The following is a 15938-nucleotide window of genomic DNA, read 5'->3' as shown; positions in this document are numbered from 1 at the left end:
GTAGATGGCAGTTAGACTGATACTATAGTGTACCTCCACTGCTAAACCAGATGACTCTCTAGTTCCAAGCAACAGTCCTAATTTGAATGTTTCACAGACTATGGTTAATGTGCTAGATATCCAGATCCTTAAGAGTGCCTACTAGAATGTATAAGCAAGACCATAGCTGGTATGGTAACTTGGGTAGTAATGTTGGGCGTTTATATTCACTAATGGGGGAGGGATAGCTCAGTGGTTTGAGCATTGGCCTGCTAAACCCAGGGTTGTGAGTTCAATCCTTGAAGGGGCCATTTAGGAGTCTGGGGGTTGGACTAGATGACCTCCTGAGGTGCCTTCCAACCCTGATATTCTATGATTCTACTGAACCAATGCCCCAGCATAGTTAGATGATATTGTATTGACATGCATGCAAATGAGGCTTACAACCTATTGTGGCTATTAAAGATCCCATGGCACTTTCTCCAAGAGTTCACACTTTTAAATAAAAAGAAATTTCACTACCAGGTTCTCCCTACACTTTCAGTTAAGGAGCTCTTCCTCACATCTTGTTCTAAACTATTGTGTGGTGGTATGTACTGTTACCTGGTGGGTAAAATGATCTCTCTGCCATAGCTTTTAATCAGGTTGCAAACTACCGTATGATGCTTTTGTATGGAAAGGCAGTATATAGATAAGTGGCTTTGTATTCACTGAATTGTAATAGCCTGAGATTTCCCCTCATTAAAAGCTGTACAGAGAATGCTTTTGTTCAGTTTTGGATCCTGTTAACTCTTGAGTCGTCTCATTTCTAGGTGGTATTATGTTTTGACCGTGTCTTCTGGGATCCAAGTGTCAATTTGTTCGGGCATGTTGGCAGCACTACTGCCAGCAGAGGAGAACTTTTTCTATTCTGGAATCTCTACAAAGGTAAATGTATTGGGTGTTCAGTTTTATTGTGTCGTTTTCTTTTTCACAGTAATAGAACTAGAAAAAGCCATTTTATGAAGATCATAATAAAACTTATAGTGCTTTACATCAGTAGATTTTAGACGAAAGTATCAATACCTCCATTTTAAAGATGGACAAACTAAGGCAGAGAAAAGAGGTCAGTGACAGAATTGGAAATAGAATTCAGGTTCTTCTTTGAATGCTGATCCCTGTGTGTATTCATAATCTCAGTGCACCTGAAACCAGAAAATTCTAGCAAGTAGCGTCTGTAGGTCTATGCCAGCATCCCTGCTGTCCTTGTGGTCTGTGCCAAGGGCATAAGGGGTGAAACGGACTGATGCTTCTTCAGTTCCTCCTTACTGCTGAATCTGAGACAGTAGTTAGTAAGGATCCCCACCCTTCCTCAAGTACTGCAGAAAATTCAGCAGGACAGAACATGAATCATTCTCACCCTGCTCAAATGGCCCAGCAGTTCTGGGTCCCAAACCTCGTACATACATCCTGGCCACTCATCAGCATTTGTTCCCCAGTGAGGGGCTTAGTTTATGCCCAGGCTTTAAGAATGGCTTCTCCTGCCCCTACTCCTTTTCAGTCAGTGATGATCACCAGTGTGCCTCTGCTATCTCAGAGAAGCTCATATCTCTGCTAAGTGCAGTACTGGCTGCTCCTTTCCCAGCTGAACATGTGAGGCACAAGAACTCCACCTTTGGAAGCACCTAATGGAACGCTCCATTAGGCCCTAGTCAGGTCCAGGCCAGAGAGAACTTCTCTGTATATTGACCTGAGACATAGAGGAGAGCACCGCCTAGCTCGGTGTTTGACTCAGGAATGGGAATGACTAGAGCAAAGGACCCTTTGGCTAGGCCTTCTCACAAGAGTAAAAAACGCTCTCATAGGCATAAAAATAGATCCCCTCTTATATTTAAGAGAAGGGATCCATAAGTAACTCCACCCAGGTAGGGTGAGTCCTTGCACCCAGGACACAAGGATTTAGGTCTTCCTAAGCCTTGTAGCTGTGATCAGAAGGCGTGTAAGAGCATGGCTTTTTCAGTATTGCTTCCTGCATCATCATCGATTATGCTGCCAACTAAGCACAGGGAGCCAAAGATCAAGAACCATCAATCCTGAAGATGACCACATGGTCAGAGGCTCCTTCATGGTCAGTAGTGCGTCAGCCATGTAAGGAACTGACTACCAAGAGTCCCTTTACACTGACTCTGGCAGCATGATGCCACAAACTACAGCCTTCTAAGGCTCCAATGTCTCCCTCTTCCTGGATCTGCAATCTCTCCTATTGTCAGGTCCACCCTTCACCAGGTAGAAGTTCATCTCTGATTCCATCCGCTAGCTGTGGTTTCCCAACATAGGTGCTGATGCTACTGCCAGTGGAACTGGACTCTCATCATCAAGATAGTCACATGTGTACCACTGGAACAATCTTCCCCCCACTGAGGTAGATTAGCCTAAATGAGCTCAAGAGTCTCCTAGTACCAGTTTCATCCATTCAAATGGAGACACCCCCCCGTCAGAACCAGTGGTACCCAAGTCTGTATCTTTTAGTGCAAGATAAAATTTCACATGGTTACCTTGGCATCGATAATACCAGCAGTAGAAAGACGTGGTTCACAGTTCTCGATATGAAAGACGCATACTTTCATGTTGATATTCACCCTTCCCACAGAAGGGTGTGTCTGCTTTGTCTCCTACCATCCTTGGGAATTTCTGTGAACATGGAAAAGTCTGTTGGCTCAAACCTAGACTAGATTTCATAGGATCAACCTTAAACTCACTCAGGGCAAAGGCTTATCTCTCTACAGACAGATTCGAAGCCAAAAGCAGGCTGATAGGTCAGATTATGCATTACCCATGGACATCAGTCTGGATTTGCCATTCTCTCTTGGTTCACATGACATCATGTACTTACTTAATGCCATTCGCTAGACTCTACCTCCGCTGCCAACAGGGTTGGCTTCAGACAGTATGTGTCCCAAGCAGATACATCATGAATACTTTAGTGACAATCCCCATCAAGGTAAGAGTGTCTCTGAGCTCGTGGAAAGCTTGTGCACAAATGTGCATGGGCATTCATTTCCTGTCCTCCACACCCAACAGGGTAGTAATCGCAGATGCCTCTTTGTATGGAGCCAACTCACATGGATGATCACACAGTAGATAGTCACACTCGGATGCCCTTGGAAACCAGAATGCATGTAAATCTCCTGGAATTCAGAGCAGTCTGACAAGTATGCCATTAATTCAATCTCATCACATTCTCATAAATCAGACAATATGGCAACTGTAATGTACCTTAAAAACCAGGGAGGAGCAAGATCGTCCCCTGTGTATAGAAGCAGTCAGCTTATGGAACTGGTATATAGAGAACCACTTCACCCTTTCAGAACCATACCTCCCAGGAACCCAGATTTTGCTGGCAGACAGACTCAGCTAGCACTTTGCCGCTGACTATGAGTGGAAGTTACACAGCTCAGTGGTGAACAGCATATTCTCTCAGTGGGGAACCCTTCCTCAGGACCTGTTCTCATTGCAGGCAAACAGGAAATGCAGCACATACTGTTCCAGGGCTGCTCAGGACCACTTTTTAGAGGTAACGCCCTCCTAGTCCCTTGGACAGACATTTTGAACTATGCCTTTCCGCCTATCCTCCTGCTTTCTCGAGTACTGCAGAACATTCAACAGGACAGAGCATGAGTTATTCTTGTGCCCAAATGGCCCAGGCAGTTCTGGTTCCCAGGTCTCCTGCATATGTCAGCCCATCCATCCATCAGCATTCATCCCTTCCCAGACCTCTTGATTCAAGAGAAAGGTGAGGGCAGGCATCTCAGCCCAGAAGCTCTTCACCTCATGCTTTGTATTTGGTTGGGTGTCAGACCTAGAACGTTTATTTGAAAACTTGTCAAGCAGTTCTTGTAGATTACCTCCTTACCCTCAAGATGACAGGTCTTTCCTTTAGCTCAATATAGGTTCATCTCTCGTTTCTTAAAGGGCTGAATTAGAATTTTCCCACCAGTAATAAGACAACCACTCGGTTGGCCCTCAAGTTAGTATTTAAACCCCTGGCTACCTCTTTGATGCTTCACCTGTCTATGAAGGTTGCTTTCCTTGTTGCCATCATCTCAGTCAGAGGGATAGGTGAACTGGGAGCCCTAATGGCAGACCCTCCTGTATTTCATAAAGACCGGGTCTCACTATGACTGTGTCCAAAATTATCATTCCTAAAGATGCTTTGGAATTCCACATAAACTAGACTATCCACTTACCTATAAAAAGCAACAAAGAGTTCTGTGGCACCTTATCGACTAACAGACGTATTGGAGCATAAGCTTTCATTTGTGAATACTCTTGCATCTGATGAAGTGCGTATTCACACATGAAAGCTTATGCTCCAATACGTCTGTTAGTCTATAAGGTGCCACAGGCACTCTATTGCTTTTTACAGATTCAGACTAACACGGCTACCCCTCTGATACTTGACACCGCTTACCTATGTTCTTTCTAAAGCCCCATACCTCCTGCACTGAGAAGACTGCTCCTTCAGTGTGAGATGACCTTTGTCCTTTTATCGATGGAGAACAAAACAGACCAGAAAGTCACCTAGGCTGTTGCTTGCCAAAGCAGAATGAGGCCAAGGGCAATCTATGTTTCCTACCAGAGGGTCTCCAAGTGGATCTCTGGCTGTATCTTATTGTATCAGTTAGTACACCTTCCTACACCACATAGGGAGTGAGCTCGCCCCACGAGAACTTAGGCAGCCTCAGTAGCATCACTTCAAGAAGTATCTCTGTTTGATGTATGCAAGGCAGCAGTATGGTTCCATCCATGCAGGATACATCACATTTTGGTCCAAGCCTCCTCTGCTGACTCATCGTTTGGGACAGCAGTTCTACAAGCAGCCAAACCACCTATATACATGCACCCTCCTCTGAGTACTGCTTGTCAGTCACCCACAGTGGAATACACAGAGGGACCAGCACTTGAAAAGGAAAGTTAGTTACCTTTTGTAACGGGGGTTCTTTGAGATGTATGGTCCCTATCTGTATTCCACTACCTGCCTTTTGCTTCAAATCTTCTCTGATTCACAGTAAGAAGAACTGGAGAGTTATTGGTCTGCATCCCCCATTATGCCCTCAGCATACTGAGGCAAGCAGGGGCACAGATGCAGACTAACAGACACTACTTGCTAGGATTCTGTAGTCTCAGGTGCATGGAGTACACACGCATCCACAGTAGAATACAGGTAGGGAACACACATCTCAAAGAACTCCTGTTACAAAAGGGTAAGTAACTACCTTTTACCAAGCAATCCAGATCACTCTGTACAACAGTCCTGTCTTCATCATTGTTTACCACTCTGCCAGTCTGTCATCAATGATTTTGTCTTTAATTCCAGATAATTCATAAGAATGTTGACTAGTGTCAGGCCTAGTACCAGTCCCTGTGGAGCCCCACTAAACACACCCCATGATTCCCCATTTTTAAAAAGCCATGGTATCTTTAATGAGGGCCACCTCCATCTCTTTTACCAACTTAATCCTTTCTAAGCAGGTTATAAACAGTGATTTTTAATATTCCAGTCATTCGGATTGTCCTGGCTAAGAAACTAACAAAATGTCCATTTTAATTATAATGTAACCTCATCTCACTTATTTCAAAGTGAAGTATTCGCACTGTGGTGGTTTACCTGGCGCTTGGTGACTTAAGGCCATTTTGTAATTTTGTTGGGTTTGGTTTGTCCTGAAAATTTAGGTTCTGTTCCACATTTTTCTAAGTTTAAGTACTTTACTCATAATTAAAAAAAAAAAATCTACCAGCACTTTGATGCACTGTTCTTCCTCCTCCTCCTCAGCTCCAATTCTCTTGGCCTTAGTAGCAGGAGAAGCAGCTGGGATCATGGAAAACATCAGTGATGATGTCATTGTTGGGCGCTGCCTTGCAATTCTCAAAGGCATCTTTGGCAGCAGTGCTGTCCCCCAGGTACTACTCACACTCTGTTTTGTACATCAGTCTCTGAGTCCTAGAACATATAAGAATCCTAGATAATTGATTGTATTATCTACCTGACTGTGCTAAGTATTTATGCCGCTCTTTGCATGAGTGTTTGAATGCCTCCATGGTATATGGGAGTGCCAGCTGTTCTTTTCTAGGACCTGTTTTATGGAGAGAATCTATCGAAACCATAACCATTTTTCAAAATGTCAGAGACATTATAGGACTTTAGATGGGTTTTGAATTGTTCATTCTCCAGGGCCACACTTAATCTGACAGGTCTTAAAATTGTGTAAACTAAAATGGGCAGATGTAATAAATTACGGTAATTCAGGAATTCTATCTTTGGACTAGGATCAGGGCAAGGATAGCAATTTCTGTTAAAGAACGACAAATAGGATTCTCTATGCTAAATCTAGCACAATGTTTACATCTTTGATAAATTTATCACAATATCAGATTCTCCTTCGAGTGCTTGCTCATGTCCATTCCACATTAGGTGTGTGTGCTCGCCCTATGCACCGGTGCCAGAAGTTTTTCAATCAACAGTATCTGTAGTGGAGCAGCTCTGGCACCCTCTGGAGTGGCACCCGCCTGGTGTATAAGGGACACCGCTGGCTCCCCCCACCCTCAGTTCCTTCTTGCTGCCAGCGATGCTGCACGGAATGTTCTCTGCTCTTACTAGTGTTGCTTAGACTTCATTCATACAAACTAGAGTTCTTGTAAAGTTAGTGCACATAGTTAGTAATTGAGCTAGTTAGCCCTTAGCAATAGCTAGAGTTTTATTAGTCCCATCAGGAACTTAGCTGTGGGATGGGGCATGCCCCAGGCTTTAAGCCCTGCAGTTGCTGCAAATGGCCCATGTCCATGAGCGATCTGCATAGTAGCTGTCTCAGGTGCCTTGGTGAAGGGCACCTAAGTGATGTGTCAAATCTGCAAGTCCTTTAAACATTGGACTAAGAGTGTGAAAACAGACTCAGTGTTCCTGATACAGTCGGCACTCACTCCGGCCCCGGAGCAAAGGTCTGACTTGGCACCTAGCACCGCGGCATCAGTGTGTAGTGCTCCGCCAGCACTGATCAACGGCCCCAGCCAAGAAGTCGGAGAAGGCCAGTAGGGGACAGTCTCCTACTCCCTGCAAGGGGAAGGACAGGGCTGGGGACGTGCTAAGACCCACACTGGGTGGCTCATCTGCCCCATTGGGAAGTCAGGCCTCAGCTCATGTCGAGCCCAGAAACCCGAACACAGAGACGGGCCTTCATCAGCTTCGGGTGCCGTCGATGCCTGAAGCGCTCCAGGCTGTGGAGGAGATCTTGATGCTCCCGGTGCCATCCACACCAGCCCTGGTAGTGGCCAGACCTTGGGGTAGGGCTGCCTTGGGATCTTTCCATCTGCCCTTGCCTCAACAGTACTGCTCCCCATCGCGGGGGATGTCCCACCACCGGTCACCTGCTCAAAGCCATCATGCCTCCCAAGTTAGGGAGGCAGACGCATTGGAGCCCTTTACAATCACCAGACCTTGGGCACCAGCAGTAGGATTCGAGGCGGACCTCGCCAGTTACCTGGTGCAGATCCACAGAGGCATGCGCTCCCTGGCAGGAATGTCAGGACTGGCCCTGCAGATCATCAGAACACCATTACAGATCCTGGGAACGATCAGATGACCTGCAGGTCCCGTTCCTCATCCGGTACTGATCTCAAAGCACGAGACGTGGATTGGCAGTCTCCTGTCACAGATTCGCTGAGCGCCACCAATCACTAAGGTCCCAACAGAGGCGCGCATCCTGCTTGGACTGGTCCTCCTCTAGATGTGATCGTGATTATCACCAGGCATGGAGTCGCCGCTCCAGTGGATCCGGGTCACCAGCTAGCAATCGCTCCGGATATGGCTCCAGTACGGAGCAAAGCTCCACATCAGCGGGGCAGCCTTCCAGACCCTCGGTGCCGCCTGCATCATCAGTACCAAAACCTGCCCGGTTGCCCATGGTACCCCTGGAACCCGTGGAGGTTCACCCAGCCTGCCCACTCGGCGTCAGGAGCCTTGGACAGGCCTGTGGCCTCGATGACCCAACTCCCTACGGTGCTTGAGGCCCCGGGGGTAAGACCCTTCAAATCCATGTGGACCAAGGGGAACAGCTTCCTGGACCACCAATGAGTGTCATGGAACCCCCGGTACAGGCCTCCTCCTCCTCATCTCCAAACAAGGCCTTCACAGAGCCCCCTTACCCAGTTCCGCAGGATGACACTGAAGTGCACCAGGAGCTGTTGAAGAGGATCGCGTCCAACCTTGGCCTGCAAGCGGAGGAGTACGAAGAGCAAGTGGACTCCCTGTTCTACATCCTCTCCTCCACAGCCTCTGCTAGGGTCGCCCTTCCCCTTCACGAAGGGGTATTGAAGATATCCAGCATCTTATGGCAAATCTCCTCTCTGCCCCCCCATTTCCAAACAGGCAGAACGTAAATACTTTGTCCCGACTAAGGGGCATGAATACCTTTACTCCCATCCTGCCCCAAATTCCGTGGTGGTTGAGGCAGTTAACCACAGAGAACGCCAGGGGCAACCCGGAGCTACCCCCCAAAATACAGACTCCAGGAGACTGGACTTTATTCCTCATTGCGTTTACAGTTGAGGGTGGCCAAACACCAGACCTTCCTTGGCTGCTACAACTTTAACATGTAGCAGACCACAGCCAAGTTTGAGAATGCCCTCCCAGAAGGTTAAGGTAAAGAATACCGGGCGATCCTCGACGAAGGCATGGGCGCTGCCAGGGCAGCCCTTCAAGCAGCATCTGACGCAGCAGACTCTGCCGCCCACACTATGGCGTCTGCCATCTCCATGCAGCAAGCGTCCTGGCTGCTCTTCTCTGGGTTGTACTCCAAGACTCAACAGTCGATTCAGGACCTCCTTTTCGATGGCCAGGCCCTGTTTGCGGAGCAGATGGACAACAAATTACATGGGCTGAAGGACTCCCGAACCATCCTAAAAACCCTGGGGCTCTACATTCTGGGCCTGGCACATAAGTGGTTAAAACCGCAACTTCCCCAGAGGCAAGGGAGCCAACCCCAGCAGGATCTGCCACACAAGGGCTACAGACTGCACACAAGCCACCCGCCCCCACCCTCTTCCCAGTCAAGCTCGATCCACTCCAAGCAAGGAGCTAAAAAGTCATTTTGAGGGGCGCCTGAAGATGACCTACCAGTCTATTTCCTGGTTCCGATGTTCCCAATTTTTTGCAACCGCCTTTCCTTTTTCCTACCGGCGTGGATTGCAATAACTTTGGACCACTGGGTCCTCAGTGCAGTGGCGCACAGATACACCCTCCCAGTTTATTTCCGTACACCCCCACACACACCCTCCCTGTTGGTCTTCAGGTACCTTTCTCACGAGAGTTTTCTCAAGCAGGAGGTTCAGGGGCTCTTACAACTGGGAGCGGTGGAGGAGGTCCTGCCTCCTTACAGGAACAAGGGTTTCTGTTCCCAGTATTTTCTGATCCCAAAGGCTGAGGATGGTCTATGTCCCTTCCTGGACCTGAGAGACCTGAACAGATACCTAAGGAAGGTAAAGTTTTGCATGGTCTCCCTGGCCTCCATTATCCCTTCCCTGGATTCGGGAGACTGGTATGCCCCCCTCGACCTGAAAGACACACTTTCACATAGCATCTTCCCAGGACATTCACACTTTCTCTGTTTTATGGTTGGTTCGGCCCACTATCAGTTTGTGGTCCTTCAGTTTGGCCTGGCTACAGCACCCAGGGTGTTTACCAGGTGCATGGCGGTAGTCACGGCCTACCTCAGGCATCAGGATATCCAGGTTTACCTGTACCTCAACGACTAGCTGGCTACAAGGCTCAGGTCCAACGCAACATCACTATACTACAAGCCATGTGCCACTCCTTGGGACTACTGGTCAACCACAAAAAGTCCACGATAGTTCCAACTCAAAGGATAGAATTAATCGGGCCCATGATCGACTTAACCAGGGTGAGAGAGCTCCTGTCGTTAGACAGGTTTCAGGACCTGATGGACCTCATCATGGAAGTGTCCACAGTTCCCCTGACAACAGCCTGCACCTGCTAGGCCACACGGCAGCTTGCACATACGTGATCTGCCATGCCAGGCTCTGCATGCAGCCCCTGCAGCAATGGCTGGCGTCAACCTGTTCCCAATCCAGGAACCACCTGGAAAAGATCATAACCATTCCTCCAGCAGTTCTCACCTCACTGCAGTGGTGGACTGATCACAAGAAGATACTAGAAGTAGTCTGTTCGACAGTCCCACTCTATCTGTCTAGCTAGTGTCGGATGCTTCAGACTTCATTTGGGGGGCACACCTCAGACATCTCCAGACCCAGGTGATGTGGATTCCAGAGGAGACCACGTCACACATGTCAAGAAGCTCAGAGTGGTCTGGCTAGCCTGCAAGGGCTTCCTGCTGCACCTGTCGGGAAAAGTGGTGAGAGTCCTAATGGACAATATGGTCTTGATGTTCTGCATCAACAGGCAAGGAGGAATGCACCCATCAGCTCTCTTCCAAGAGGCTCTCCATCTCTGGACTTCTGCATTGGCCACGGCATCCATCTGGAAGCTGGTCACCTCCTCAGCATCAGGAATGCCTTAGTAGATCACCTCAGCAGGGACTTCTCTACCAGGAGTGATCGCTCCACCTGTGGCCTGCACAATCTTCCAGAGGTGGGGAACTCCCCAAGTAGATCTGTTTACCAGCAGGCAAAACAAAAAGTGCCATCAGTATTGCTCTCGGTAGGGACTGAGCAAGGGCTCCCTCTCCAATGCCCTCCTCCTGTCATGTGCCAAGGGTCTGATGTACACGTTCCCTCCGATTCCTCTGGTCAGCTGGGTCTTAGTAAAAATCAAGAGGGATGAGGCACAGGTTATCATGATCCACCCCTGTGTGGCCTCACTAGCACTGGTTTGGCATGTTCATGAACATGGCAGTGGCCCCTTTTCTGGCCCCTTCCCTACCATTGGAATCTGCTGTCACAGGATCACAGTCGGCTCCTGCACCCCAACCTCGAGTCTCTAAACCTTGGTGTGGACGCTCCATGGTTGAACTCAGAGGAGCATACCTGCTTGGAGGAGGTCCAGCAGGTCATCCTCCGAAGTAGGAAGCCATCCATGAGATTAACTTGGCCAAGTGGATGAGGTTTTCCCGCTGGGTGTCAGAGTGTGGCTTTTCTTCCTCACATTCCTCAGTGCAGTCCATCTTGGACTACTTACTGCACCTCAGGACCCAGGGTCTGGCGCATTCTTCCATTAGAGTGCACCTTGCAGCCATCTGTGTTCCACCAGCCGATCAAAGTTCAGATAGTCTTTTCTCATGACATGACTGTCAGGTTCCTGAGGGGCCTCGAGAGGATTTACCCGCAAGTATGGGCCCCTCTCCCACAGTGGGATCTCAACATGGTCCTCTCCAGGCTCATCGGCCTGCCTTTCAAGCTGCTGAGCTCCTGCTCCCTTTCCTACTTATCCTGGAAGGTTGCTTTCCTGGTGGCGGTGATGTCAGCGAGACGAGTCTCAGAGATTAAGGCCTTGACCTTGGAACTGCCTTATACAGTGTTTGATAAGGACACGGTCCAGCTGCGGACCCACCACGCCTTCCTACCGAAGCTGGTATCTTTCTGCCACGTGAGCCAGGACATGTTTCTGCCTGTGTTCTTTTCCAAGCTGCACAAGACTGCCGAGGAAAGATGTCTGCATCCGCTGCACGTTCAGAGGGCCTTGGCCTTTTACCTGGTGCGTACCAAGCCTTTCCGTAAATTGACTGAGCTCTTCATCATGAAGGGCCTTCCAGTTTCTTTGCAGAAGATTTCCAAATGGATCACCTCTTGTATAAAGACCTGTTAAGAGCTAGCAAAGGTCCCGCCGCTGCCGATTGTCAGGGCCCATTCGACTAGAGTGCATGCATCTTTCATGCCCTTCCTGGTGCACATCCCGATCCAGGACATCGTTAAAGCCACGACATGGTCCTCAGTCCACATGTTTACTTCTCATTATACCATCACTCAGCAGGACAGAGACAACACTGGGTTCGGCAGAGTTGTATTACAATCTGCATAGCCGTGAACTCCTACCTGCCTCCACAGGAACTGCTGGGAGTCACCTAATGTGGAATGGACATGAGGAAGCACTCGAAGAAAAAAAAGACAGTTATCTTTTCTGTAACTGGTGTCCTTCGAGATGTGTTGCTCATGTCCATTCCACAACCTGCCCTCCTTCCCCACTGTCAGAGTATCTGGCAAAAAGGAACTGAGGGTGGGGGAAGCCAGCAGCGCCCCTTATATTGCGCCGTGTGGGTGCTGCGTCAGAGGGGGCCAGAGCTGCTCCCCTACAGATACTGCTGAGGGAAAAATTTCCAGCACCGGTGCATGTGGCGAGCACATGCACCTATGTGGAATGGACATGAGCAAAGCATGTCAAAGAACTCCAGTTACTTCTTTCGTAACAGTCTTTTCTGTAATGGCCCTCTAATTTAAAAATGGGCCAGGATCATAATGTGGCATCCGAGATCTAGAACTGGCAAAAAGAGTTTGATCAGGCAGATCCTTAAGATCCTTCATGAGTCTCAGAAGGGGCTCTTGCTTTCATGGACATTTGTAGGAAGTGCTACCATATAGCATTTTTAAGTCCATAAATTCTATTCCCGTGCACAGACAGTGTGGGAATTGCAGTTCTCAACAGGTGCTAAGTCACTGCTTTGTAATTGTGTTCAAAACATCGGATTCCAATCTTCTCTCTTCTGTGGAGATTCTGTACTATTGTCCTGTGAAATGTGTTTGATAGAATATCTGCAGAAGTGAGCTTCCTGATCCATGATAACTGTGGTGCAAATATTTCTTAACACACAGGAAAACAAAAACACACACCAAAAACACACACCAAAAACACACACCATGTGTAGCATTAGGGCCTCATGCTTATTTTACTTGCTGTAACTTACTCATGTAAAACTAGTGATATAGACAGCACAAAACTCTTCTCTTCTTGTCTTAGCCCAAAGAGACAGTGGTATCTCGTTGGCGTGCTGACCCTTGGGCCCGGGGGTCCTATTCTTATGTCGCAGCTGGATCTTCTGGAAATGATTATGACTTGATGGCCCAGCCAATTACTCCAGGACCAGCCATTCCAGGTGCTCCCCAGGTGAGAGAATCTACAAATGCAATTGGAAGTGACTGGCATGAGAACATAATAGAATTTCAAAAGCCATTTGTGAAACAGGAGCATTCGGTAATTCATCCATTCTCCAGATACTCTCTAACGATTAGAGCTGGTCAGAAAACAGAATTTCCTGTGGGAAAATCCAACATTTCGAAATTTGTTTTTGTTCTAAATTGGAAAAAGAAGTCAAAATTTTGAAACTTCTCCTGAAGAGAAATTCAAACAAATGTCTATTTGGAAACATGGAGATATTTCATTTTGGTTATGTCAAAGCATTATAATAAAACATATAATAATAAACGTATTCTAATATACAATATTAAATATAAAGGTTGAAAGAAAACATTTTTACCTTATTGAAACGAAAAAGATGAAATGATTTGTTTTCACACTTTTCCATTGAAACTTTCATCAAAATAGAAAAGTTTTGAGTTTGAAACTGTTTTCTCCACCTGAAAACTCTTCCATCAAAACTTTTTTGACCAGCTCTACTAATGAACCTTGTTCTTGTAGTAAAATGTTTCCACTGCCTGATGGCAGTGAATGTGCTTGGCTCTTAGTCCAATCCTCCTGTTCAAGAAGTAAAAGTAAGAATTTGGCTCATCTTATTCCATGAAAAAAGCCAAGAGGTAGATGGTGCTATAACAGAGGTTCTGTGTGGAAATGAGCACAAATCGGTCTAGTACATCCTCTGCCTGTCAGGAAGCATGTACAGAAATAAGTGTCATTCACAAAGTGTCTTCCCAGCCCCCAAGTTGCTTGAGGCACATTACAAAGATTTGCAACAAAAATATCAACTCAGATCCATCTTCGCCATGATGCAGCAAGGGGCCACCCTGTAACATGTAACCACATCGTGTAGTGGGGGAAGGAACGGGTTGTAATAAGTTACAAGAAATGCCTCCGAAGAATCATTTTAAAATGTTTTCAAAGTAAGGAGTGATGGGATAAAGTAGAAGAAATTAGGGAAGTGTCCATATGTTAGGAGCCACAGTGAAAGTTCTGTCTCCTGCTAACCTATTGAGCAAATGGTGAAATCCCTAAAAGCAGGGGGCTTCTGAACACAGCATGGTGAGGTTCCAGCACCAGGGTCTTATTTAGTCTCTCTGAATACTGTTATGGTTGGTTAAATCCATTAGTTTAGCCCCGATATGTTGCTGGATAGTCTGCACCACAGACTGTAATGTACAAACCGTTAATAGTCTCAGGTTTTTCCCCTCTGTCTTTATTCAAACCACAGTATGTCAATGTTCACTAGTGAACTTTTAGTGTACAGCAGCAGCAGGGTCAATGGGGATGCTTAGTGTGTGGCATGCTGAAACGCTGTAGATCTACACCCAGCTCAATGTGCAGTGTTTGTGTAGACAGAGCTTTAATCAGATGTGGTGGTGTGGAAAAGATCAAACACACAATGTTGAATACACAACATTCTGTGTTCTCTCTCAGCCCAATTTCTGGCTTCAAAACCGAACTCTATGGTAATCTTTCTTTTTGCTCTGATGGCCAGCTCCCTTGACAGCTAGCAGTAAAGTGTTCCCTTCAGCACAATAGATGTCTTTTTAAAGCTGAAAATTTGTGATAGTTAGGAGGCAAATGAGGATTCTCCTCTGGTCAAGAGGCATTTGTTGAAGGAAAGATTATAACATTCCCTGAGATTACCTAGTTCATACCTAAACCAGCTTTGTGCAGCAGAAGTAACTCTGTGACTAGGAGGAATGTTTATTTTTAAGTAGTTCGCCTGAGAAATCTAGCATTTATGAGAGAGAACCTGAGCTAAGTCAGCTATGTGACACTTAACAATGTGTTGTTTGTTCTTCTTCCCAGCCAATTCCTCGCCTCTTCTTCGCAGGAGAACACACAATTCGTAATTACCCAGCAACTGTCCATGGTGCTCTACTGAGTGGGCTGAGAGAAGCAGGACGTATTGCAGACCAGTTTCTTGGGGCCATGTACACTCTGCCACGCCAAGCTACACCTGGCGTGCCCCCACCACAGGCCCCTAGCGTATAAGGGAGATACAAGCTGCCAGACAGGAGCAATGGATTCATAATGCATTTGCTGTGGACTTGTTTTTGGGAACAAGATGTCTTCATAGTCTGTAGCAGTAGCCACTGAAAGCACTGTGCCAGAAGTCACTTAATAGCATCCCCCCATTGGAATGGCCTTATGAAATATGATCTGACTGTTGTCCATGCACCTGGTATACAGATTCCTGTCTGTCTGTTTTTCCGACTATATATACAGTGTCTTATGCCAAACTGGTCAGGTATTCCTATGGCAGTGCAAATACATTGGGAATCCAAGCTCCTGGTGTTTAGCAGGATTTCTTTTGGCACATAAAGAACCTACTGGCATATTCACAGTTCAGTAATTGCACAAAAGGGTTTCAGACTCGAATAGCTGGTTGTTGTTGGTAACAGTGTAGAATTCGTCTCTTATGTGGACTTCTTTTGATTGTTTTGAAAAAAATAAAGTTTTCACCAAGTTCCTTTCTTCTTCTTTCATTTGAGAATTAAATTGGTGCAGTTGTTTCTCCTCAGTAGTAAAAGCAGAGTTACAAGTAATGCTCATCACAGAGCCACTCCAAAATAGTCCTTAAGCCACTGCAGTGTCATCTCTCACTTGGAATAAATAGTCTTTGAATCAGGGGATTGGAAGCCAAGTGGGTGCCCTAACCACCAGGCCACAGCATTATTCATTCTCTCTCCCTTGCTCTCTTCCCCCCCCGCCCCCGTAATTGTTTTAAGTATTTATACAAAATGGAACCGCTTCAACAGGAGAGACTGAGGGAACCCCACAATAGAATATCCCATAGCTCAGTGGTTAGAGTGCTCTC

The 15938-nt window shown here is 46.9% G+C and overlaps 1 protein-coding gene across 2 annotated transcripts in view; it reads left to right on the top strand.

The window, feature by feature from the left end:
- The window catches only part of KDM1A (lysine demethylase 1A), a 156906-nt gene extending 141316 nt beyond the window's left edge, over positions 1-15590 (top strand). For both annotated transcript variants that reach the window (XM_032782919.2, XM_032782918.2), the window contains 4 exons: positions 792-906; positions 5792-5919; positions 12938-13084; positions 14927-15590. In XM_032782919.2, the coding sequence (XP_032638810.1) occupies positions 792-906; positions 5792-5919; positions 12938-13084; positions 14927-15112 (576 nt within the window). In that variant the 3' untranslated portion in view covers positions 15113-15590. The remainder of the gene's footprint in view (positions 1-791; positions 907-5791; positions 5920-12937; positions 13085-14926) is intronic.
- Positions 15591-15938: the final 348 nt, after the last annotated feature.

Source organism: Chelonoidis abingdonii, chromosome 25 (assembly GCF_003597395.2).
Source record: "Chelonoidis abingdonii isolate Lonesome George chromosome 25, CheloAbing_2.0, whole genome shotgun sequence".
NCBI classification, from domain to species: domain Eukaryota; kingdom Metazoa; phylum Chordata; order Testudines; family Testudinidae; genus Chelonoidis; species Chelonoidis abingdonii.
Note: the sequence above shows the minus strand (reverse complement) of the source record. Positions and strands in the feature narration are given on the sequence as shown.